This window comes from Spodoptera frugiperda, chromosome 21 (assembly GCF_023101765.2).
Source record: "Spodoptera frugiperda isolate SF20-4 chromosome 21, AGI-APGP_CSIRO_Sfru_2.0, whole genome shotgun sequence".
Taxonomy (NCBI): Eukaryota; Metazoa; Arthropoda; class Insecta; order Lepidoptera; family Noctuidae; genus Spodoptera; species Spodoptera frugiperda.
Window position 1 is genome coordinate 2,497,628 of NC_064232.1, and position 26,215 is coordinate 2,523,842.

A 26,215-nucleotide genomic window follows, 5' to 3' on the forward strand; every position below is an offset into this window, starting at 1 on the left:
TCCAATGTCTTCTCCCGCCTTGGGTAAGGCGAGAGGGAGTGTCAGACTCTTGACTAAAAACCACCACGTTACTACTCCTGCTTGTCGAGTCGGGCCCCGGTAAACCCGCTAGGTAGTTTGCAGCTCCGTATATTATTAATTAAGGAAAATTACACTGACCTAAAATTATGTTAGATAATTTATTTAAATAGTACCATAAATGAGTTCCTATCATGGTATTCCCAATGGGGTTATACAAAACCGAACCAATTAAGAAATTTAATTAATATTTAACCACAATATTATTAATTCTAACAAGTATCTAGTTGAATAGCTGTTACCGTAACCTATGTACAAATACTACTACCTATCGGGTTTACCGGGGCTTTGGCTCGAAAAGCAGGAGTAGGAACGGGATGGTTTTTAGTCAGTAAGAGTCTGACACTCCCTCTCGTCTCGCCTAAAGCGAGAGAAGTCATTGGATGATTTTGCCACCTTAAAAAAACCTATGTACAAATGCGTCCAAATTTTCATCAAAATCTGCCCAGTCGTTACGTAGTTAAAGATTAACAAATAAGTTTCATCACGTGTAGGAGTAGCGAGTATCGTCGGCCAGTGATCACGACCATAAGTCGTGCCCAAGTAACTATAATATTACAATAACTATTGCAAACTAGTAGTGCAAACATATTAAAATATGAATACTAAATACATAACAGCTAACTAATATATTATTATGCACATAAACCGTTTAGTGACGAAGAATACTTTATGTCACCACCCCTACTCTTTTCGCGGGTGTCGCATACCCGACTAAGGGTCCTTTACAGAGATTCAGCAGCAGCGCTGTCTAATGATAAACCTGGGGCTCTACTCTAATTCAACGAAAAACTAAGTTTCGTCCGAAACTTCGCAAATTTCGTACTACAATTCTATTTATTGCGAACCTTTGTGAACAAAAATGAACGAATGAAATGAAGATAAATAAATAGGTTTGATTTGAAATTAAAAATAAAACGCTATTTTAAGTACTTAAATATTAGTAAATCAATAAAACCTACGCCGAAAATTAAACGAAACTTCGGATTCGAGAACCGGAGTAGGCCCCCTGAACCTTTTAAACCGCGATCTCCAACCCGTTTACCAAGCATGGAGATTGTGGCGAACCACTCTTAACTATTGTAGAGGTGGGCCATAAGTCCTAGTGACTCATCATCATCATCATCATCATCAGCCGAGAGACGTCCACTGCTGAACAAAGGCCTCCCCTTGGTCCTCCACGTAGAACGACAAGCCGCCACCTGCATCCACTGGCTCCCCGCCACTCTGACGATGTCGTCGGTCCACCTAGTGGGAGGTCTGCCCACGCTGCGTCTTCCGGTCCGCGGTCGCCACTCAGTCACCTTCCTGGCCCAGCGGCCATCAGTCCTCCGAGCGACGTGGCCTGCCCATTGCCACTTCAGCCTGCATATTTTGAGAGCTATGTCTGTAACTCTTGTTCTTTGGCGAATTTCCATATTTCGGATTTTGTCGCGCAAAGATACTCCGAGCATAGCTCTCTCCATCGCGGGGCGCGCGCATGGGCGACTCTGAGCCTTTCTAAAAGGCCAGCAGTTAGGGACCATGTTCTAGTGAACCTAGTGACTATGAGGGTACTTTTCCACCAGAGATGTGCTATGTAGCTATGCTACGAAGGTGTAATAGCTAAGCTGTGAAACTATGTGATCGTTTCCACCGATACTATGCTGTGAATTGCTGTGTAGCTGTGCGAGTAAGATGTACTATAAAGATGCGTCGCCGCCAAGTGGCTGTGCGAGGAAGATGAGCTGCTCGAGTATGCGACGTATCAATGGTAGGAAAGCCACCCGTAGCACACATCTTTGTATATAAAAACATAGCTTGTCTGAGTCCACCAGTGCTAAGTTATGTGTATCAATGAATGTGATTGGTGGAAGCCAAATGCATTCACAGCAACGTAGCACATGTCTGGTGGAAAAGCAACCTATGTACCTACACCTACTCGTTAGGTAATGTCAGACAATTATTATTTATAATAATTAATGTGAATAACTTTACAATTGTTCACATAAACTAATGGAGGAAAAGAATGAATTCGGTATTCATAATAATATGATTACAGGGTAGGCAGAGGTGTACGTATGTGTATGTTAGACATACCTACATGTAACACTTCGCTAACTACCTAGCTATGTTATGAGTTTCAAGTCATAGCAAGCCCATTGTCTTACACTATGCACATTTACAGACAAATAAAAAAAAAGAAATATATCTATTAGACATTTTAATGCCACACATCACACCAATAGTCTATAAGTGAGTGCTGCTGACCAAAGGCCTCTTCTCACACGGAGAAGGTTTGAGCATTAATCACCGCGCTTGCTCAATGCGGGTTGGCGATTTCAAAATTATAATTAGAAATTATAAGCCCAGGTTTCCTCACAATGTTTTCCTTCACCGTTATAATAATCTTAGAAACTACCTACAATAACTCTGAAAAAGTCACATTGGTAATTGTCGTTCGTATTTTTCGAACCCCTCAGGCAACAGAAGCGGACGTATTAATCCTTAATCACCACGACCTATATTTTGTGACACACAAGTAAATCTAAGACTTCCTACTCGGCAGACTATATTTTGTGACACACGACAAGTAAATCTAAGACTTCCTACTCGGCAGACTATATTTTGTGACACACGACAAGTAAATCTAAGACTTCCTACTCGGCAGACTATATTTTGTGACACACGACAAGTAAATCTAAGACTTCCTACTCGGCAGACTATATTTTGTGACACACGACAAGTAAATCTAAGACTTCCTACTCGGCAGACTATATTTTGTGACACACGACAAGTAAATCTAAGACTTCCTACTCGGCAGACTAACCTCACTCACACAACGCAAGCGATATTTCACGTCGGTTTTCTGTGAGACCGTGGTATCACTCCGGTCGAGCCGGCTCATTCAAAGTCAAAGTCAAAGCATTTATTTCAATTAATCCTAAATAAGGCACTTTTGAAACGTCAAATTGAATTGTCCGTCAGTCTGTCTGTCAGTGAAGCTAGGCGCTCGTTCCAAAGTGTTGCTTCGAATGGAGAAGAACGAGCAAGAAACTCCATCGTTACTCTTTTCAAAAAATGTTTTTTACAATATCTCTGATACATTATTTGATCATTTACCTATTGTATATACATATATGTAGGAACAATGTAACGACAATACGTCAAAACTATGAGACAATAAAACCAATTTGTAAAGAATATAAAATAAAATAGCGGGTCGTGCCGAAGCATGGCTCTCCCATACTTAAAACTACTCGGCACACATGCTTCTCCACCGACAAGGAAGTCAATCATTTCAAAAACAATGGAAGATACCAAACACTTATTAAAGCAGGTATTGAATTCATGAACCGTTGTTCGGCACTGTACACTTAAGCCGACCGCGACTAAGGTAGTTAGTCGATTTTTTTTTTTTACAACGTCACGCCTTTAATCCCCGAAGGGGTAGGCAGAGGTGCACATTATGGCACATAATACCAATGTACACCCACATTTCACAATTTATGTTGTAAGTCCCATGTAATAGGTGGTGAGCCTATTGCCATATACCGGGCACATTTCCAGACTCCGTGCTTCCACTGAGCAATTTTCGAAAAACCGTAAAAAGCCCAGTAATAATTGTCTCGACGCGGGAATCGAACCCAGGACCCCTTGCCAGTCGCACTTGCGACCACTCGGCCAACGAATCAATTAATAATATCACTTATTAAATCAGGTATTGAATTCATGAACCGTTGTTCGGCAGTTGCACTTGAAACAACGTCGACTAAGGTAACTAGTTAGTATAGAAAAGAAATATGTAAAGGAAAAACGTAGTTATGTCAACGAACGGACTGATGACATCATGCAGTCATGAGTTTATAATAAACGGAGGACATAGTCTAATCATAATGTGTATTTTTAAACACTATTATCGCAGTAACTAACTATAGCGACGATCATGTTCATATACTGCGTACTGTAATAGCTAATACATAGCTAACTATCGATAGACTTCTACGTAAAGTAGCGAAACTTATTTTTTGGTATAAGCCGGTAAACGAGCAGTCGGATCACCTGATGTTAAGCAATTGCCGCCGCACATGGACACATGAAATTAAAGGATTATAATATAACTAGATAACCTTTGCTACTTTTCATCATGATTATAAAATAATGAATCTATGGAATACATATCTTTAAAAATGCTAACAGTAACATATTCTCAAGAAATTTACATTTTACATGACATTCGGCAGTATTTTGACCACTAACCACTAACACAACTACGCGGACGAAGTCGCGGGCAAAAGCTAGTAAGTAATAAGTATACAAGTATATAGATAAAACTTGTCTTTTGAGTACTTTATATATTAGTAACTATATAAATATAACTTGTCTGGTGAGTAAAAAGGATAGCACTATACAATCAGCATACCTCTATCTCTTTCACGCAAGAAGAAAGAATGTCATTCAGAAATGAATAAAGCTTTTCATAACTGGAGAAAGGGGGTTTAAAAAACAAAGAGCGACTGTTTTAACCAAACGGGTATCATATTTAGAGTACCGAAAAGACAGAGTGGAATCTTACTTCTCCTAATATTATAACTTTTTTTTTACATTTTATGGGTCGACGTTTGACCGCTATCTCACCTGATGGTAAGTGACGATGCGGCCTACGATGGAGCACGTCTGCCCATAAGCAACCTATTCACTCGGGCTTTGAAGACACCCAGGTTATACCCATCAGGAAACACAGACTAGTAACTAACTAGTTAAATGTGAAAGTTTGTATGTATGTTTGTTACTCAATCACGTCAAAACTTAAACGATTACTGTATTCGAGTGTGGGAGAGCCATGCTTCGGCACGAATGGGCCGGCTCGACCGGAGTGATACCACGGCCTCACAGAAAACCGACGCGAAGCAACGCTTGCGTTGTGTGCATAATGTTACCGGAGGGCCAGCTTTCCATTAGCTTAGCATCCCTTCCCAATCTTATACCCTAAAAAAGGCATAAGTAAATAAAGTACCTAGTTTTTTAATATACGGAACCTTGCACAAGTAGAAATATTCCATTCTCGTACTTGACCGTATTTAGCACATGTTCTCCGGGACTTGAAAAGGTGAATGACCTGGTGACTGACCCCGGCATCGAACCGGTGACTGATATACATATGAATGACTAGCTACTTCCGCGCGGTTTCACCCGCTCTGCTCGGTTCCTATTGATCGTGGCGTGATGATTTATAGCCTATAACCTTCCTTGATTAATGCGCTATCCAACACAAAAAGAATTATTAAAATCAGACCAGTAGTTCCTGAGATTAGCGCGTTCAAACAAACAAACTCTTCAGCTTTATAATATTAGTATAGATGAATGAGTGATGGTGTCATAATTTGAGTCATTAGGAGAATTTACAACTAAGTATTATTACAACAATAGTTAATAAGAATTGAAACAAATAATTTAGATTAACTATTAAAAACAAAATTGTTGTCTGTTTGCTATGAACTCATAAACTACTAAACGTATTTTCATGCGGTTTCAAACAGCGCATATTTCGGACGGAAATCTAATGTGTATAACATACCTACTAAAAATATAAAGAGAAAAACATTTGATTGTTTGTTTGCATCGAATAGGCTTAGAAACTAACTACATACTTTATTTTTTGAGGTTGGAACATTATCCAATGACTTCCCCCGCCTTGTAACCAAAAATTGTATTATAAATCTGATTGAAAAAGAGTAACCTATGGAGTTTCTTGCTCGTTCTTCTCCATAGGAATCTACACTTTGGAACGAGCAAATAGCTTCACTAGAGGACTGACCGACAGACAGACGTTATTAATATTATTACATTTGCTTTGACGTTCAAAAGTGCCTTCCTGGTCTATTTGAAATAAATGATTTTGATTTGATTTGATTTGGGCGAAGCGAGAGGGAGTGTCAGACTCTTACCGGCTAAAAATCACCCCGTTCCTACTCGTGCCCTGAGCCGGTGCCCCGGGAAACCCGCTAGGTAATCCGCAGCTTCAGACAAAAACTATTGGGCCAATTTAAACATGATTGTGTCAAGAGTGTGTCTAAGAGTTATTTTGCAATATAAAACGCTTTGATTTTCATTTACATAAAACGTTGATAAAATTTCCTATCTACTTTATTTAGTTACCTACTTCGCAAACTCTTTATAAACACCAGCTGGCTCTATAAAATGTAGCGATCAGAGAAATGATTGATCTTTAACGAGTTCCCCGATACTTTTGTTCCTTGTATAACATTAAGAAAGTTTGCGAGAATCTATAAATATTCATGCGATTTTTGAAAACAGGTTTACACATAGTATAAAAGTATGCTTGTCTGTTTGTCCTTTACTCAACATGTCATTAAAACAATATTTTTCTTTTTCTCTAATCTATACTAATATCTATAGTAATATTATAAAGCTGAAGAGTTTGTTTGTTTGTTTGTTTGAACGCGCTAATCTCCGGAACTACTGGTCCGATTTGAATAATTCTTTTTGTGTTGGATAGTCCATTTATCGAGGAAGGCTATAGGCTATAAAACATCGCGCTATGACCAATAGGAGCCAAGCAGAGTGGGTTAAACCGCGCGGAAGTAGCTAGTAACTAACTAAATGTGAAAGCCATGCTTCGGCACGAATGGGCCGGCTCGAACGGAGTGAACCGACGTGAAACAACGCGTGCGTTGTGTGAGTGAGGTTAACAGACGTCCAATTCCCGCCTTCCCAATCCCCGAATCCCCAACAACCCTTAAATTCCTAACTCCCAAAAGGCCGGCAACGCACTTGTAACGCTTTTGGTGTTTTAAGTGTCCATCACCAGCTCCTCTACATAAGAGGTTTACTATCTAATATCCATGCTTAGCAGGTGGGTTTCGGAGCTGCGGACTACCTAGCGGGTTTACCGGGGCTCCGGCTCGAAAAGCAGGAGAAGGAACGGGGTGGTTTTTAGTCAGTAAGAGTCTGACACTCCCTCTCACCTTGCCCAAGGCGGGAGAAGTCATTGGATGATTTTCCCCCTCAAAAAAAAAAGCAGGTGGGTTGGAGATCGTCTCCGGTGACCGGTCTCGCACAGCGTATCCCATCGCAATTATCGTCGCCCTCCCCGCTAACTGTCGTATCTCACAAACCGACGTATCTGTCACATACTCTGGGAGTGTGGTCTCTGGCAATCTGAGCGTGACACTATGTTGGATAATTTAATTGTTTCATCAGGTGTAGTTTATTACACGGACCTTGTGGAGTCTCGAGCAAATTTCCGTGCGTTTAGGCGTTTTTGCCATACCTATTATTGGAAGCAAGTATAACAGCTCACGCATAGGACCCATTTAGTATTAGCATTTAATATTTTAGTTTTAAGTAAAATTTCCGTGGTGTGGCGACTGGGCTTCTCCCAGTTGTGCAGTCTCTTTTGTGCCTTAAGGCTTAAGTCATCCTGTCTCCTGCATTAAATTCACCGAGGGAAGTGGAAACTATCGTTTTCTTTTCTTCTCCTCTAATAACATCTTCTGATTTGTTTCGTTGCGGGATCCAAGACAGTCATTCATTTCCCTGGGACGCGCCGGACTTCAGTGTTCCGGTGTTTTCATGTTTGTATCTACTGTAGATCCTGGCTTACAGGAGTTGCAGCGGTATGGGAGGTTGTGGCGGGCTTGTCCCAAAAAAAAAAAAAAAAAAACCGACGTATCTGCACTGACATTAAATAGATACCTTAGGGCTTTAGGGCGACTACAAAATTAAAGAATAAGCCAAGACCTATATAAAAAAACTTTTTAATTCATTGATAAAGCCACAAATAACGCATCTACAGTAATTTAACTGTAACGCCCGACCGAAAAACGGTTGCCCTGGAAAAACATCAATTTGTAGTTAGGACAGTTAGCCGGGAGGGTGACGTTATGTGTTGTTCCCATGAATATAGATGACGTTGGCGTAGTTTTAGGGATGCAATACTTACTGCTGCACTCAGAGATATTTAATGATTACTTAAATTAACCATTCCTTAGTAACGATTTTGTATCGAAAACAATTACTAAGGACTGGGTTAAGTAATCATGAACTCTGGCGGTTAGTAATATTGATATTTTAATTTATCTACTTCTTGTTTACCAGCGGACAAAGCCACAGGCAAACGCTTGTTTTGTTCTAACATTGTTTGTAAATAATTTCTTAGTAAGTTATTTTGATGTAAAGGTTAGGGAAGAAAGCTTGTTTCAACAAACAAACAAATAAACAAACGAATGAACGAAAACAGAAACTTGTTTATCCCGGAAAAATACCCTATACGTAACGCAACGCAACGTCACGCCTTTTATCCCCGAAGGGGTAGGCAGAGGTGCACATCAAGGCACGTAATGCCGCTATACAATGTACACTCACTTTTTGTAATTTATGTTATAAGTCCCATGTAATAGGGGGTGAACCTATTGCCATATACCGGGCATAATTCCAGACTCCATGCTTCTACTGAGATCGAAAAGCCGAAAAAAGTCCAACAATACTTTTCCCGACCCAGAAATCGAACCCGAGACTCCTTGCCCGGACGCACTCCCGACTACTCGGCAACGAGGCAGTGTATCTTCTACAAACATAACTTCACGCCTGTCTCCCATGAGGGTAGACAGAGACAATAATGTATCTTCTTATGACTCATTATTAGGCATTACAAATTAATAATAACTAGTTATTTATTTTTGGCAATGCTATCTTCAGTAACTACAGATAAATAGATAGATAGATAGTTATGTACCGTTCTAATTGACTTAGCCAAATGAGTCACAATTTATAAAACTCGCTGTAAACGAACAGATGTATCACCTGATGGTAAGCAATCGCCGCCGCCCATGGACACTTGAAACACCAGAGGCGTTACAAGTGCGTTGCCGGCTTTTTAGGGGTTACGAATTTAGGGGTTCGGGAATTGGGGTTTAGGAAGATTGGGAAGGGGAAAATTGGGCCTCCGGTTACTTCACTCATACACTGAAACACAATGCAAGCGTTGTTTCACGTCGATTTTCTGTGAGGCCGTAGTATCACTCCGGTCGAGCCGGCCCATTCGTGCCGAAGCATAGCTCTCATGTTTTCTAATGACTCATTAGTTATTAGTAAAAACATTTATTTTTGGCAATACTATCTTCAGTACAGATAGACAGATGGGTAGATAGTTATGTACCGTTCTAATTGACTTAGCCAAATGAGTCACTAATGATATTCTCGTATGCAATGATGATAAAGATGTGGAATCTTATAATTATTTTGGTAAATGTCATCATGTTTTTTTATAGGTCATTCAACTCTAAGTATCATCATTAGACCGTGAAAGTCAACTGTTGGACTATGAGCCTCCTCCTCTATATCAGAGGGTTTGCTATAGTTAATTTTCACTCTAGGCAAGTGGCTCTACCGCCAGAGATGTGCTATGTAGTTAGTTATGTTACGAAGATGTAATAGCTAAGCTTTGAAACTGTGTATGTGACCGTTTCCATTGATACGAAGCTATGTAGCTGTGCGAAAAAAATACACAGCTTGATTATACGATGTATCGATAGTAGCCATCCATAGCACACATCTTTCCATATAAACAACATAGACGAAATTCGTTCGTGGGTTGTCGACTTGTGGGTTCCAGTTAGGCTGATGCCCCAGTAGGGCAGATACCTGATCCGGAGCTGCGGTATACCTAGCGGGTTTACCGAGGCTCCGGCTCGAAAAGCAGGAGTAACTAGGAACAGGGTGGTTTTTAGTCAATAAGAGTCTAACAATCCCTTTCGCATCACCTAAGGCGGGAGAAGCCATTGGATGATTTTCCCCCCGCAAAAAAGTAACTATTTAGTTTCGAAGCCTATTCAATGCAAATGTTAATATTATTTACATTACAGTATTTATATACATACATTATAATGTTAATGTTACAATAAGGTACCCAAATACAGAAGAAAAACAGCGATATTTATTTATTTCCAAAACAAGAAAATGCCAATAAAATAACGCCAAGCGTAACCAATGATAATTGACAGTGTCGGTGCTTCTTCATGATACACACATAACCACATACATACATAGATACATAAATACGGATATCTATCTACCTATACTTTATGTTTATAAACCTAAAGATGTTGTTGGTTTAGTTGGTTATAGTTTCGTGGACGCGTTATGGTGCTTTTCCACCAGAGATGTACTATGCTACGTTGCTGTGGATGCGTTTGGCGTCCACCAATCATATTCATTGGTACACATAACAGACTCAGTTAAGTAAGTTATTTATTTTATATAGCAAGATACTGGCTATGGGTGAGTGCTATGGATGGCTTTCCTACTATCGATACATCGCATACTCGAGCTGCGCATCTTACTCGCACAGATACATAGTTTAGCATCTTCGTAACATAGCTACATAATACAACTCTGAGGAAAAAGCACCCATATCGTCAAAAACAAATACGTAACAATAATTGCCAATTACAAAAGAAGTAACAACGATATTTCTCCACGAAACACCAAAAAATACACTTAATTGACTGTCTCGTTGGTCGAGTGTAAGTGCGACGGCCGAGTAAGGGGTCTCGGGGTCGATTCGCGGGTCGGTCAAAGTATTGCTGGGTTTTTTTCGGTTTTTCGCAAAATTTTTCAGTGTCTGGAATTGTGCCCAGTATATGGCTCACCCCTATTACATGGGTCTTATAATACATGTGTGAAACGTGGGTGTACATATTGGCATTAGCAGGCAGATACACCTGTCCTTTGCCTACCCCTTCAGGGATAAAATTCGTGACGTTGCGTATACGTACCAAAAAATGCCAATAAAATAGGCGCCAAGCGTAACTAACAATAATTGTCAGTGTTACTCGGTCCTTCAGTTTCGTGATACCAAATACTCACATACGGATATCAATGATAAGCCTGATAAAATTTCGATGTACGACACTCGAACCCATATCTGCATTGTCACCGTCAATTTTTACGCAATAAATAATCGAATGGAATTTCGCTTTTTTCCGTAATCTCATTTCGATAAATTGGATCCTAAAGTGGTATTAGTTATTTGGAAATTGTACTTTTTGGGAGAGGTTTTACGTTTGTTTTTTCAGTGGCGGATAGATGTCATGATCATACCATCGTCGCAAGGGTTTGTTTTCATTTTTTTTTGGGGTTTTTTGAAGGCAGGGAAATCATTCAAGGGCTTCTCCTGCCCTGGGCGAGGCAAGAGGGAGTGTCAGACTCTTACTGACTAAAAACCACTACGTTCCTACTCCTGCTTTTCGAGTCGGAGCCGCGGTATACCCGCTGCTAGGAAGGAAATGCTACTTCAGCAGTTATTTGTAGAATAAGTAAGTGTGGGAGAGCCATGCTTCGGCACGAATGGGCCGGCTCGACCGGAGTGATATCACGGCCTCACAGAAAACCGACGTGAAACAACGCTTGCGTTGTGTTTCGTTGTGTGAGTGAGGTTACCGCAGGCCCAATTCCCCCCTTCCCAATCTTCCCCATCCCCGATTCCCGAACAACAACCCTTAAATTCCTAACTCCCAAAAAGTCGGCAACGCACTTGTAACACCTCTGGTGTTTCAAGTGTCCATGGGCGGCGGCGATTGCTTACCATCAGGTAATACGTCAGCTAGATTACCGGCATGTTTCATAAAAAAAAATTGTAGAAAACATGACATTACATTTTTTTTTAGATAGGTGGCAAACCACCTTATGGATCACCTTTGACATTACATTTATGACGATAGGAGTTGCAGAAGGGGAAACAGTTATTAAGAAATTTCCTGTACAGGACCCAAAACACTAGTCCTAATTTTAGATACCTAAACCAGACTGAAGGAGCAAGGAACAGCTGGATGCAGGTCGCTTCCAACCGATCTGGAAGTCATTGGGCTAGATCTATATTCAGCAGTGGATGTCTAATGGCTGATATGATGATGGCACAAGACTAAACATAGGACTTTGTACAACAACCACACTCCACAATAACTATTGCGTCAAGAAGTAATCAGTTTTCATAATGGAACTGCCTTCATTCTACAATTTGACGATCGATACAAGCAGTCAGTAGTTATTAATTTTAGTTATAAAGCAAAACATAATAATAGACGGCCAAGGTCATTTCTACAAAATGATTTATTTGTAGGTAGTTGCAAGTTTATTTTTTATAGTTAGTAAATGTTACAGCTAACTAGGCTCGTTTTGTTTGCGGGTCTGCAGACGGCAAGCAAGGGAACCAGACCCGTGCGTACGGCCAAAGAGCCAGACCACCACAGATGGGGCCCAGTAGGGCTGATGCCCGATCCGGAGCTGCAGACAACGTAACAGGTTACCGAGCAGGCTCAAAGCAGGAGAAGGAACGGGGTGGTTTTTAGTCAGTAGAGCAAAGCTGCATTGCACATGGAGTCTAGAATTCTAAATAGTCACAAGCGTATCTCCAATATGTATTTCGAGTGATAACAACTCATAACTTTTTTTTTGAGTGGACCGAAATCACATATGTCTTCTCCCGCTTTCGGTGAAAGGGCGTGTTAGATTCCTATGGAAAAACCACCCCGCTTCCTTTTTCTGCTTTGAGCCGGAGCCCTAGTTATACATATACCTACGGGTGCTTTGGCGTTCACCAGGAACGATTTTAGGTCCAACCCATTAAAAAAAACCCAGGAAATCCTATTGCACAGTCACATAAGCTGCTGACTAGGTCAATCAACCTAAAACGAAATACAATCGTGATGACAATCAATACAGTTTGAATGATTAGTCATTACTATTTACCCACATAATTAATCATCACATAGGTAGGTGATAATCGGTTGAGGAAAACCAATTGGATTTCTAACTAATTAATAGACGCATCTATTATCTTGATTTTATCCGGAGCTGCGAACTACCTAGCGGGTTTACTGGGGCTCCGGCTCAAAAACAGGAGTAGGAACGGGGTGGTTTTTAGTCAATAAGAGTCTAACACTCCCTCTCGCCTCGCCCAAGGCGGGATGAAGCCACTGGATGATCTACTTACTTATCTAAAAAAAAATCTTGATTTTCATCATCATCATTAGATCTGAAGGCGAAATACGTATCATCATCATCATCATCAATCGGAAGATCATCATCATCATCAGATTCACACTTGGCATGGAGGTAGGTTTTTTTATTAAATAATTAACGCTCTTTTTCTGTCTTCCTGCCATTTAACATTAATTAACTACTGAAAAACAATTCAATCTTAGAGTTCGTCTCACATGTTGATACTGAAAACAGTAGGGCTACTCCGGTTCTCGAATGCGAAGTTTCATTTAATCTTCGGCAGTAGGTTTTATTGATTTACTATTAACATTTTAAATTTCAAATCAAAAACTATTTATTTAACTTTATTTCATTCGTTAATTTTTGTTCATAAAAGTTCGCAATAAATGGAATTGTATTTCGAAATCTTTGAAGTTTCGGACGAAATTAGTTTTTCGTTGAATTAGTGTAGGCCCCCTGTATCATGATTAAAGTCAACTACTTTATTTTTATTAAACAGTGAAGAGTATAATGAAGTGAAAACAGTATAATAATGTTTTAATCATCAGGTAGTATAAGTGACTAGCTACTTCCGCGCGGTTTCACATTTATGCTCTGCTGGGATTCCTATTGATAGTAGCGTGATGATTTATAGCCTATAACCTTCCTCGATAAATGCGCTATCCAACACAAAAATAATTATTAAAATCGGACCCGTAGTTCCTGAGATTAGCGCGTTCAAACAAACAAACAAACAAACTCTTCAGCTTTATAATATTATAATATATAATATAATATAATATAATATATAATATATAATATTATATAAGTATATTAGTATAGAAAAGTATAGATGATCGCCACCCGCGTTGTAAAGGTTACCTACGCAATTTCTCAATCACCATTAACTTTCCTTATTTTGGCTGGAAAATGCAATTTTCCTCGATCGATTCTCACAACGATTACGCATTGATGTTTGATTAGGACATCAGAATCTGGTAAGGTATGGCTTGAGGAAAATTGTTGGAATTATTTATAGTTAAACATAAACAATTCCTGTTGTAACAAACCCACCATTAAATAACGTGGATTAAGACATGTTTATTACCTGTACAAGTGTGGGAGAGTCATGCTTCGGCATGAATGGGCCGGCTCGATCGGAGTGATACCACGGCCTCACAGGAAACCGACGTGAAACAACGCTTGCGTTGTGTAAGTCAGGATAACGGAGGCCCAATTACCCCACTTCTCAATCTCCAATTCCCTAATAACCCTTACATTCCTAACCCTCGAAAGGCCGACAACGCACTTGTAACGCCTTTGGTGTTTCGAATGTCCATGGGCGGCGGCGATTGTTTACCATCAGGTGATCCGTCTGTTCGTTTACCGGTTTATTACATAAAAAATGTTATATACAATTTTTAGTTATTCTCAGAATTAGAAAAGGTAAGTTAGATGACTAGAGGTGCATTAATTACCTTACACCTACTTTTCAGTAGTTATGAGTCTCACAAGGCAAGACTCGCTTCTTGGAAAAGCGCTGGTAAGACTCGCTTCTTCCTTTTTTAGAGGATGACGGCCAAATTTGTAACCAAAAATTGTATTGTGAATCTGATTGAAAAAGAGTAATCTATGGAGTTTGTTGCTCGTTCTTCTCCATAGGAATCTAAACTTTGGAACGAGCAAAAAGAGCAACTAGAGGACTGACAGACAGACGTTATTAATATTATTATATTTACTTTGACGTTCAAAAGTGCCTTCCTGGTCTAGTTATTTGAAATAAATAATGTTGACTTTGACTTTGAAATGAAAAGACTTGCCTGATGGTTGATGGAACAGGAGAGACACAAGCGCGTTGCCAGCATTTTGGGGGACCAGATGGGACCCAGTAGGGCTGATGCCTTGATTCGGAGCTGCGGATTACCTAGCGGGTTTACCGGGGCTCCGGCTCGAAAAGCAGGAGTAGGAACGGGGTGGTATTTAGTCAGTAAGTGTCTGATACTCCCTCTCGCCACGCTCAAGGTGGGAAGGTATTGGATGAGTATCCCTCGGAGATGTCTTCCCGGTAACCTCACTCACATGGCTAAACTTAATGCAAGCGTTGTTTCACGTCGGCTTTCAGTGAGGTCGTGGTCCTTATTATCGGAATTGACATCCTTCCTTAGCAGTTTTGCTTACCAGTTAATCAACGAGACATACATTTTTAATAGGAAGAATAATTAATTAACTATGATTCTTGGAGCTACCATATTGGGTCAGACAAATGACTTAAGGAAAACTGTTTGTATTAGTTATTTAATATTTAGGTAGGATTTATTAATATTATAAGTTTTCCGACTGCAACGTCGCCGTCGCGGAACTTAAATAATCTTTCGAGTATGTTCCGATTTTTACTCATCCTCTTAATGTCTGCCTAAGCTCAATTCGGGGGGCTGGGTAAGGCCATCCTATACTTTCAGTAGCCAAAAGGGGAGATTATGACCAAACCCCGTGTTGGGCCTTTCATAATTATTCTACCATGAACTTTTGATGGGCAAAAGGGAGGATTATGACTGAACCCCGCGTAGGACTATTTCAGATTCTGGCTGATTATGATGAATTGGTGGCGAGGCTGTTGCCATGATCTCCTCGCTTTATACTTGGCAAGCGGGCTGGATACCATTGTTTAAAAAGGTTGGTTTTATCAGTGATGCTGACCAGTCTCTATCATTGTGTAGTTCTATAGTCAGCTCTCACGATACCCGCAGGATGAATAGCAGTATCTGGAACTGCGGACTATATAGCGGGTTTACTAAGGCTCCGGCTCGAAAAGCAGGAGTACGAACGGGGTGGTTTTTAGTTATTAAGTCTGACACTTCCTCTCGCCTCGCTCAAGACGGGAGAAGACATTGGATGAGTATCCCCCTTAAAAAAAGGATGAATAGCGGTATCCGGAGCTGCGGACTACCTAGCGGGTTTACCGGGGCTCCGGCACGAAAAGCATGAGTAGGAACGGGGTGGTTCTTAGTCTGTAAGAGTCTGACACTCCCTCTCACCTTGCTCAAGACGGGAGAAGACATTGGATGAGTATCCCCCTTAAAAAAAGGATGAATAGCGGTATCCGGAGCTGCGGACTACCTAGCAGGTTTATCAGGGCTCCGGCTCGAAAAGCATGAGTAGGAATGGGGTGGTTTTTAGTTAGTAAAGTCTGACATTCCCTCTCACCTTGATCAAGACGGGAGAAGACATTGGATGATTTTCCTCCCTTAAAAAAAAAGAATGAATTGCGGTGGTAACTAGTTATCCAGTTTATCAAATTTGTCGTTTCCAAATTCGGCTTAAATATCAGTAATTTCATAGGTAGAGCACTTCCCGTCCAATTGCTTGATAAGTTTATCAGTTACCGATTAATGATAAATAGATAGCTGTGCCGGTACGTATAGGTACATAGTATGTCTACAGATATAGTACCTAAATATGGTTTTACTCATAATACATAATATTCAACTTTGTTGTAATCCGGGAAATAATTTCTTAATTTCTTCACGATTTGGCAAAGCATCTGTATCCCTTCCCAGCTACTATGTACATCCTTACTATGTATTTTCACTGGTGTTGACGACTAACAGCCGAAATTCGGGGCTGCGGACTACCTAGCGGGTTAACCGGGGCTCCGGCTCGAAAAGCAGGAGTAGGAACGTCGTGGTTTTAAGTCAGTAAGAGTCTGACTCTTGTCAAGAAATTGGATGATTATAACATCTCAAAAAAAAAAATGCTACCGAAATTAGTAACTGATCAATCCAAAAAATCCAATCTTAGGTTTAAGATAAATATTTGACATTAGCTCTAACTATTTTCTGTTAATTTAGTTCTTAATTTAGTTCTACCGAAATTAGTAACCGATCAATTCAACATTTTTATATTAAGATACATTTTTGATAGGTATTAGTTGTATGGAGTTGCTGTTTAAAATTTAAGTACCTAGTTAGGTACAGAGATTTTAGAATAACTAAGAATCAGAATAAGATCGGATAGAGACCAGTATAAGGAACTACACATTTGACAGAGACCGGACAACAGTGCTGTCTGATAAACCTGAACCTTTTAAACTGCAATCTCCTACCCACCTACTAGAAAATTTTGGCAAACCCTCTTATGTAGAGGACGTCCAAAGTCCAACAGTGAACTGTCACTTACAGTTCATGTTGTAAACATTTCTCAACGCTTAACCACAAGACGCCTATACCAGAAAAACAAGTTTCACAATAAACAACAAATAAAAAAATACGTTACACATAAAACTATCATCAGAATGAGTCACAGTCTTGTAATTGTAGTTAGTTACCACATTTACGAAATACGTGAATCGTATGTTAATGCTAATATTTCGCTGAATGATATCATAAATAGTTATCATTCGTTTGGTGTATTCCAGTTTTTGTGGAAGATTACGGACTAGACTGCCTTATTGGTCCAGTGGTCGCAAGTGCCGGTCAAGGGGTCTCGGGCTCGATTTCCGGGTTGAGCAAAAGTAGTTAATAAGTACTGGGATTTTTCGGTTTTTCGAAAATATTTCAGTAACACGGAGTCTGTAATTGTGTCCAGTATAAGCTAGTTAATAGGCTCACCTTCCTATCCGATAAAAAAGAATGAACTATCTACGTGTTGCATGTGTCCATGGACGGCGCTGATGCTTAAAATCAGGTGATCCGTCTACTCGTTTGCCGTCCTATACCATAAAAACGGATGAACTATCTACCTATTAGTTAGTTATTAGAATGTTCATTGACTAATTAAGTAATGGCATTTACCTGATTTATTTATATACATACTAGTTAGTATACGTGACATACAACACAGAATGAAATTGTAACAATGAAATCAATTAATTATCTCTTGCCTTATAATATAATGGTGTTATATTATTAATACATACAAACATATAGTAGTTAATATACAAATATACACATCAACAGCCTATAAGCGGTCACCGCTGACCAAAGTCATGTTCTCACATGGAGAAGGTTTGAGCATTAAATGCTTGCTCAATGTGGTTTAGCAATTTTAAACTTATTACTAATCAGAAATTATAAGCCCAAGTTTGGTCATGATGTTTTCCTTCACTGTTAGTCAGTGGTGTTTAAATAATCTTAGAAAGTACATATAACTAATTCGGAAAACGTCACATTGGTATCTACTATGCTGTTAGTTGTTAGGTTTCGAAACTGGACCCTCATGCATGAGAAGTGAGCTTAAACCCGGAGGTTTGTTTATGTCATTGAATATGTCATGGTGGACGTATACAATGTGTTATTATTACTAAATTAACAAGTTTACAACCAATTTACAATGGTAAAGAACTAGTTAGTTACCTATATTTTAGTTAATTAACACATATAAACAATAACATATTTGTTCGAGAGATATTTAGCAACAATTTTATGTTATTATGTACACTTTTTGTATCTACACTAATTAACAATGTTTATTTAGATTTTAAACAATAAAAGATGTCTGTCTAATGTCTGGTTGGAACATTAAATATTTTTCTAGTATTTAAGCGGAACTTTATGACAAAAGCCTCTTTAGTCTAATTAGTTTTATGAGTTTGTATAATCTACAAATAGATAAAGTACTTATGTAGGTATGGTTTATTTTTTTATTTCTTAGTTAGCATATCAGACATATAATTATTTCAGTTGCATCTATTCATACACTATGGGGTACTTCAAGAAGGGAGTAAATAGGTTTCATAAGTCGGCAAAGCGCATATAACTAATGCGCCAAACTACCGGAAATGTTTGGTTTTTTGAAAATTAGTCAGTAATAGCACGGAGTCTGGAATTGTGCCCAGTATATGGCAATACGCTCACCTCCTATTACATGGGACTTATAACACAAATGGTGAAAAGTGGGTGTACATTGCATAGCGGGATTTTGTGCCGTAATGCGCACCTCTGCCTACCCCTTCATGGATAAAACATGTGACACTTACATGTGATATTTAGTTTATTAAAGAATGACATTAAATGAAGTAGCAGTCACCTGATTATTTATTTTTAATTATTATCTAATCTCTAGCATTCACGCTTTTTTAATGTTCCATCGGTAATTTACCTACCGTAATGATTTTTTATCTTTTAATATTAACTAATGGAGATTAAAATTCAATCATATGAGGATTGTATAATTATTTGGTTATAAAAAGATTTTTATTTTAAATTTAGGTAATTTTTTTCTATACCGTATGGGGAAACCTCTTATGATTTAATTTAGACCACATATTTCATATATACGATAAATTTCATAAAATGAGTGAAATAGGCCCAGTAGGTAAGCCAAAAAGTGTAATTTTTTCTTTGAGGTAATTTGAACACTGTTTACAAATATGTACAATATTGCAACAGCTGCGAAACTTATCCATAACATTTCTAGACAACCTACAACATCACAGCTCTTCTGTGATTAAGGAACATGGAGCTGTTCACACAAAATTGAACACTTGATTTAGTTATTTCATTCTCTATTTTGTTTGAAAATTTTCTGTATTCACTGAAATATTTAGTTGTATTATGCTTTTGTGGACTAGTAATACTTGTAGTTTTATTTAAGTCATATGAGTGATCTCCATACTGATTTTTTTTTATAAAGATCAAGAGTATTGGATAATGTACCTAATATTGAAAGCAATTGAATTCATTTCAGAATTCATTCAATATAAAAAGGTAACTAATAAGTAGTTAACAGTTTACTGAAAAAAAAGGTTTTATTTTTACTGCAAAATATTTTAAACTATGAGTGAGTTCTTTATATCAACATTCTAATTTCAAATTCAAAATCTTCTAAAAATATAAACAGGAAAGGGAAACATTAAACTTTATTATCCTAAATCCTAATTTATTACACAACAAAGCAAAGGAAACAAGCTTTTACAGCCTCTAATAAAAAAAACAAAAATCATAAATAATTAATTTTACAATTTGGAAATACCAAATTTCTTATTGGAAATCCCCTAGAACAGGAGTTTGATTCAGAATATTATCACTAACTAGTTATTGCCGTTACGTTACGAATCAAAATAAATAATTGTGCAATATGAATACAACAGCTTTGCAACAAGATGTAATGACAGACTGAATTACCTACACAGCTTTGCGTCAACATTAAAATTTACATAGACGCGATATGTTTACCGCGCTCGCGTATTTAAATGAAGTTTATTCACCATTTTACTTTGAAAAACTTACTAACGCATGTTATAAATTCTACGAAAGTTTAAATCAACGATGCGTTCTAAAAACATTATAAATAAGGTAGGTGACGCAAAACATCGTGAACTTTTTTAAAAACCATAGCTAATTATAATTCTTTTGTCATTCTCTCGTGATGAGATAAAGGTAGAAACGGGTACAGTCTAATTTTAAAACGTGACGTCATATGTAAACAACTTTGAGAATCCGTTTTTTAAAGTAAAACAATGTTTTTTAAGAAATGTAACGTACCTTTCCGTTGATACCAAGGCCGAGTACTGTGTTTGAGATCTCGTAGTCATCGGTGATCGGCGTAGTTTTGATAAACTTGGTAAAATTACTCATCTTGAAACACTTCACTGTTTTAAAACACTAAACAAAAAGTTATTTCGAACACTTTTTCAACACAATACCACTTCACTGAGTAATAAAATATTTTGTTGTGATGTTTTTCTTTTTTATTTGTTATACACGAACACGTTATTTGAATATTAGTTGTAATATTTAATTATTTCCGTGTGTGGCAATGACCGACCGTGTCACGGCGTTGAGTAATCGCGGCACAGTGCTGCCAAAAAATCGCGTTCCCTCTCACGACGACTTTAGCTGTCAAATTAAAAATGTCAGCCAAATGTCACGGTGAATGGAAAGTTTTCGTCCAAAATTATTTTAAATATTTAACATTACATGAATTTACTCTTTTAAAATTTATTTATGCGTAGATATGAATTCAATAAATAGTATTTGTAATTATAAGCCAACTGAATTCACAATAAACATACGAATAATATCAATATGTTACGTTTAGCGCCACCTGTCAACACAAAACAGAACTACATTTCATAAAGCTACCACTAACATAACATAGATGGCGTTAAACCACATTACTAACAAACTAATGTTAATGCATAACTTTACAATAATTAATAATGTTTCATACATTCACATGCAATTATTCCGTTCTTAACAAAACGAATACGAATTGCACATTCAATTTTTAATTCGTTCGCATCTATTATGTAAATTATAAGGTGTTAATTCCTGTTTCTTGTTACGCAATAATTATTGGTATTACCTAATTAGAATTCATAGAATGGACTGGTTATTGTGGTAACGATATTACGTTGTTTGGTACATTTCCTTTGATTATTCATGAATAGAAACGTAAATAAATCAGGACTAGATATCCAGTGTGGCAGTGTAGGTGAATATAACGTCTTTTTTGCGTTATAAGCCGGTAACGTAATTGGGCCTTCTGTTGTTTCACGTCGGTATTTTGTGAGGTCATGGTATCGCTCCAGTGTTATACCTTACAGTCTTCCCAGATAGATTCACTCTACAACACTAAAATAATCATTCACATTAGACCAGCAGTTTCGCAGATTAACACGTTCAAACAAACAAAAAATACTTAAACTAGCTTTATTAGTGTACTAGCTTCTGTCAGCGGCTTCACCCTCATTCCTGTGGGATAAACAGTACCCTATGTGTTATTCTAGACCATAATCTACCCCTGTACCAAATTTCATCACGATCCCTTCAGCAGTTTTTGCAAAAAAACAAACGATTTGTCTGCTCGTAAACATCCACCAGCATTTACTCCAGTTTATCCGTGATCATGGCGCTTGCAACAGTGCCGAAATATCGGAAACTCATAAATATTGAAATACATGGTAGGTAAATATCCCGTTTTAAGTTCCATTACTAACAAATAAACTTTCGAATTTATAATATTTGTTGAATAGAGATTACCTAGTTTAAAAAATAAACTAAAACTAACTACTAACTAAGTACTATTACATAATTGTTATGCAAATTCATAACAAACTCGTAATAGAATTATTTAATACATAATGAACAAAACTATGTATCTATTACATTTCTTTTAAAATATATACAATGTAAACATAAATATTTATAAGTAAGTAGGTACCTAGTTATGTTTTCAACAGAATGAATATCAGTGTCAAGGCTGGGTTTCTGCTCGTCACCCAAACGCACGTAGCGTGAAGATTTTAACAAAAAACGCCCAATTTTGTAGTAAATGTGATTACACCAATTTGTTATTCATGTTCATGAAACCTACTTAGGTTTTTGTTATTATAATATTAAGGGGCTTTTCCATCAGAGATGCGCTATGTAGCTATGAAGATGTAATAGCTAAGCTGTGAAACTATGTGACCGTTTCCATTGGTACTAAGCTATGTAGCTGTACGAGGAAGATGCGCAGCTCGAGTATGCGATGTATCGATAGTAGGGAAGTTTCTGGTGTTTCGGATGTCCTTGAGCGGTAGCGATTGCTTACCATCAGGTGATCCGTCTGCTCATTTACCGGCTTATACACGGAGAAGGTTGGAGCATTAATCACCACACTTCCTCAATGCGGGTTCTATTTTTTATGGAATAGGTGGCAAACAAGCAGACGAGTCACCTGATGGTAAGCGATCAGCGCTGCCCCTGGACACCCGCAACACAAGACCTATTGGTTGGTAGACCCTTCCTTATTCTTCGAGAACATTATAGCTAAAACTATGATGACTCAGTAACCCAGTAAACGTACAATTCTGCCTACCCTCATCCGTACAAGAACATCCGTATTGTTATGTAAAGACTCCAGAAGAAACGACTATGTCATGTCGTACGTAATTCAATAACGTTTTTGGTATAAATTTATGGTTCAGTGCCAAATATTGAGGGGTTTTATAGACATTGCGATATGGTAGACAGACTGACTTTGGGTGTAGGGCTAGGAAACTAGCGATTTCTTTATACCACTGCTGAGAGGATCAACGAGCTTATCGTCTTCTGATAGAGAGTATATATAGAGAGTAGATATCTTCGTTGAATTGAGCTCTAATGTTCTTCCAGTTAGGATTCTTCGTCGATTCGTGCAACGTCACGCCTTTTATCCCCGAAGGGTTAGGCAGAGGAACACCAGCACATTGCGGCACTTAATGTATAATCTAATATATAAATCCGGTATCTATGACAATCGGCCAACATCTATTTTTCATCCCCCTAAATGTTAGGTAGTACAACCCAATTCTTTTTTTTCATTTTCCGCGTACGAAGTCGCGCGCAGAAGCTAGAAAATAATAAAATACAGGCTGCCTTAGTGGTCGCAATTGCGACTGCCGAGCAAAGGGTCTCGGGTAGGAAACCCAAGTCGGGCACAGTATTGCTGAACATTTTCCGGTTTTCGTCTGGAGTTGTGCCCAGTAAATGGGAATAGGCTCTATTAATATTACATGCGACTTAAACAAAAATGTTGAAAAGTGGGCGTACAATGCGTACATAGTACAGTAACATTACGTGCCGTAATGTGCACCTCTTTACCCCTTCGGGGCTAAAAGCCGTGGCGATACTTCTTGTTTAATACTTTACTTCTTTTTAAAATTAAATAAAAACAAAAAGCAGCGAATCGCCTATAATTTACCGCTGTGTCTATAGCCACACACAGGTGAGTCACGGAGCCCGTTCACAAGAGAAAGTGATGGCGTCACTAGCAGAACGTGGGACGATACTCTATGCCGAGCTCAATCGTTTCACTGGGCATTAAATAACTGAATATTGTGTACTCGAGTATATTGTTTCCTGAAGGGAAAGAGGTGTACAGGCGGTGGACTAAAGGGGAGGCTTTTGTTTAACAGTGGACGTTTCTCGGTTGATGATGATGATGAAGCGCTTGTTTCAGTATCTTCATTTATAAGTAGCCGATAGAACTTATAAGACACATAGTTTATATACAAATTACGTTCTATTCACTGACACATAGCCACTAAATAGACTTTGCGAATCAAGTCCCAAATGTAACACCTACTTTTTACAGAAAACCGGTGTGAAATAACCCTTTTATTTTGAAGGGGAAACTTCATGCAGTGACTTCTACCATCTTGGTCGAGGCGAGAGGGAGTGTCAGACTCTTACTGACTAAAAACCACCCCGATTCTACTCCTACTTATCGAGTCGGAGCCCCGGTAGTCCGCAACTCCGGATCGGGCATCAGCCCTACTCGATTGAAAACTCAGTTAAGTTAAGCCATTTGCCATATACCATGTAGATCTGGGATCTCAGGTCATATTCTGATAAATGCAGTGTAGGACGACCACCACCAAAGTGGATAAATTATCGAATAAAGGTCGCAGACAGCCGCTGGATGCAGGTCACTTCCAACCGGCCTAGAAGTTATTGGGTGAGGCCTATGTTCAGCAGTGGATGTCTTATAAATGATATGATGATGATGATTTTAAATTCATCCAAGAATTAATACCCGAAGGGATAGGCAGAGGTGCACGTTATGGCACGTAATGCCACTGTGTACACCCACATTTCACAATTTATGTTGTAAGTCCCATGTAATAGGTGGTGAGCCTATTGCCATATACCGGGCACATTTCCAAACTCCGTACTATAAAAGTAAAAAAACCCAGTAATAATTCGCCCGACCCAGGAATCGAACCCGAGCCCCCTTGCCCGGCAGTCACACTTGCAACCACTCGGCCAACGAGGTAGTCATAAAAAATACATAAATAATAATAATTTTATTTATTGTTTGTGCTTAAGCATATCCTTATTAAAGTTTTGAATGATTACTACACCAAATTCAACTCAATATTATATTATAGCATTACGCTAACAAATAGCTCAAATGCTACAAATTTATATACATTTATGTGTCAAAAATTATGAAAAAAAGAAAATAAAAAGATGCATTACAAAATTTTGAAAAATAGGTAGATTTGAGGCTTAAGTTGGTAGACAGGTAGACTGAGGGTAAAGTTGGTTGATCTACCTAAAAGTTGGTAGATGTGGCAACACTGCTCTGGATGTTGCTCGTTTCCAACCGGCCTATCTGGAAGTCATTGGGAGAGGTCTATGTTCAACAGTGGACGTCTTATGGCTGATACGATGATGAGGATACTAAATTGATCCAAGAATTGACCAAGGCTGTCAGTATTAAACAATGAATCCTAAAAATTTAGACCAAACAGTTTCCTAACTGTAAAACAATGGAATATAAAACATGCTCACATAGGTTACAAGACCAAAAGAATTGCCTTCGCATGAGTAAAAGAATTAAAAATAAAAACTGTTGTAATGTGAGAACTAATTGTTTCAAGTGATTACTTAAATCTGACTTAGTTTTATTTAGCTTAACGACAATGTTTACCTAGTTAGGTATCATAATTTGCACGCTTAGCAAATTTAGAGCTGATCCGGAGCTGCGGACTGCCTAGCGGGTTACCGGGGCTCCGGTTCGAAAAGCAGGAGTAGGAACGGTGTGGTTTTTAGTCATAATCGAACACGCTACACGTTGCGCGGCAGCCGGTTGCCCAGCCACCGCACCAACCTTGTAGTCTGAGATCAATTTTGACATTATATGTACGAGTATGGAGTTTATATAAAATAAGAATATGTAGATTTTAGATAGATTAAAACCAGTCATGAATTTCGGCAACAAAAGACGATTAACATCGGTTCAAACAAGATTTCAGCCGTAAGAGGCTTCACATGTTTTTTAATGTATTTCTTGATGTAGGTTATATTTTTTTATCGCAACTAACGCCATGAAATAAATACAGAATTAATTAAGCTGTTGTAATTACAGCCATTAACATGGTACGCTAATTAATTTGAACTAAAAACATAATTATAAGGAAGCAATATAAACACCAGTAGTTGTAGTGATTACAATTTATTTATTCATGTTTATCGGACGTTAATCTATTGCTAAACTGACTGCCTTGTTGGCCGAGTGGTCGCAAGTGCGACTGCCAAGCAAGGGGTCTTGGGTTCCTGATCCGGAGCTACGGACATCGTAACAGGTTACCGGGGCTCCGGGTTAAAGCAGGAGAAGGAACGGGGTGGTTTTTAGTCAGTAAGGGTGACACTCCCTCTCGTCACATCCAAGGCAGGAGTCTAGATCC

The 26,215-nt window shown here is 38.5% G+C and overlaps 1 protein-coding gene and 1 long non-coding RNA gene across 4 annotated transcripts in view; both read right to left on the bottom strand.

Moving 5' to 3' along the window:
- LOC118280217 (MAP kinase-activated protein kinase 2) overlaps window positions 1-20,872 on the bottom strand; it is a 61,208-nt gene extending 40,336 nt beyond the window's left edge. For 2 of the 3 annotated variants that reach the window (XM_035600107.2, XM_050702072.1), the window contains exon 1: window positions 20,541-20,872. In XM_035600107.2, the coding sequence (XP_035456000.1) occupies window positions 20,541-20,633 (93 nt within the window). In that variant the 5' untranslated portion in view covers window positions 20,634-20,872. The remainder of the gene's footprint in view (window positions 1-20,540) is intronic. The other variant, XM_035600108.2, reaches the window with a different exon arrangement.
- The window catches only part of LOC126912025 (uncharacterized), a 166,943-nt gene that overhangs the window by 90,527 nt on the left and 50,201 nt on the right, over window positions 1-26,215 (bottom strand). The window lies entirely within an intron of this gene.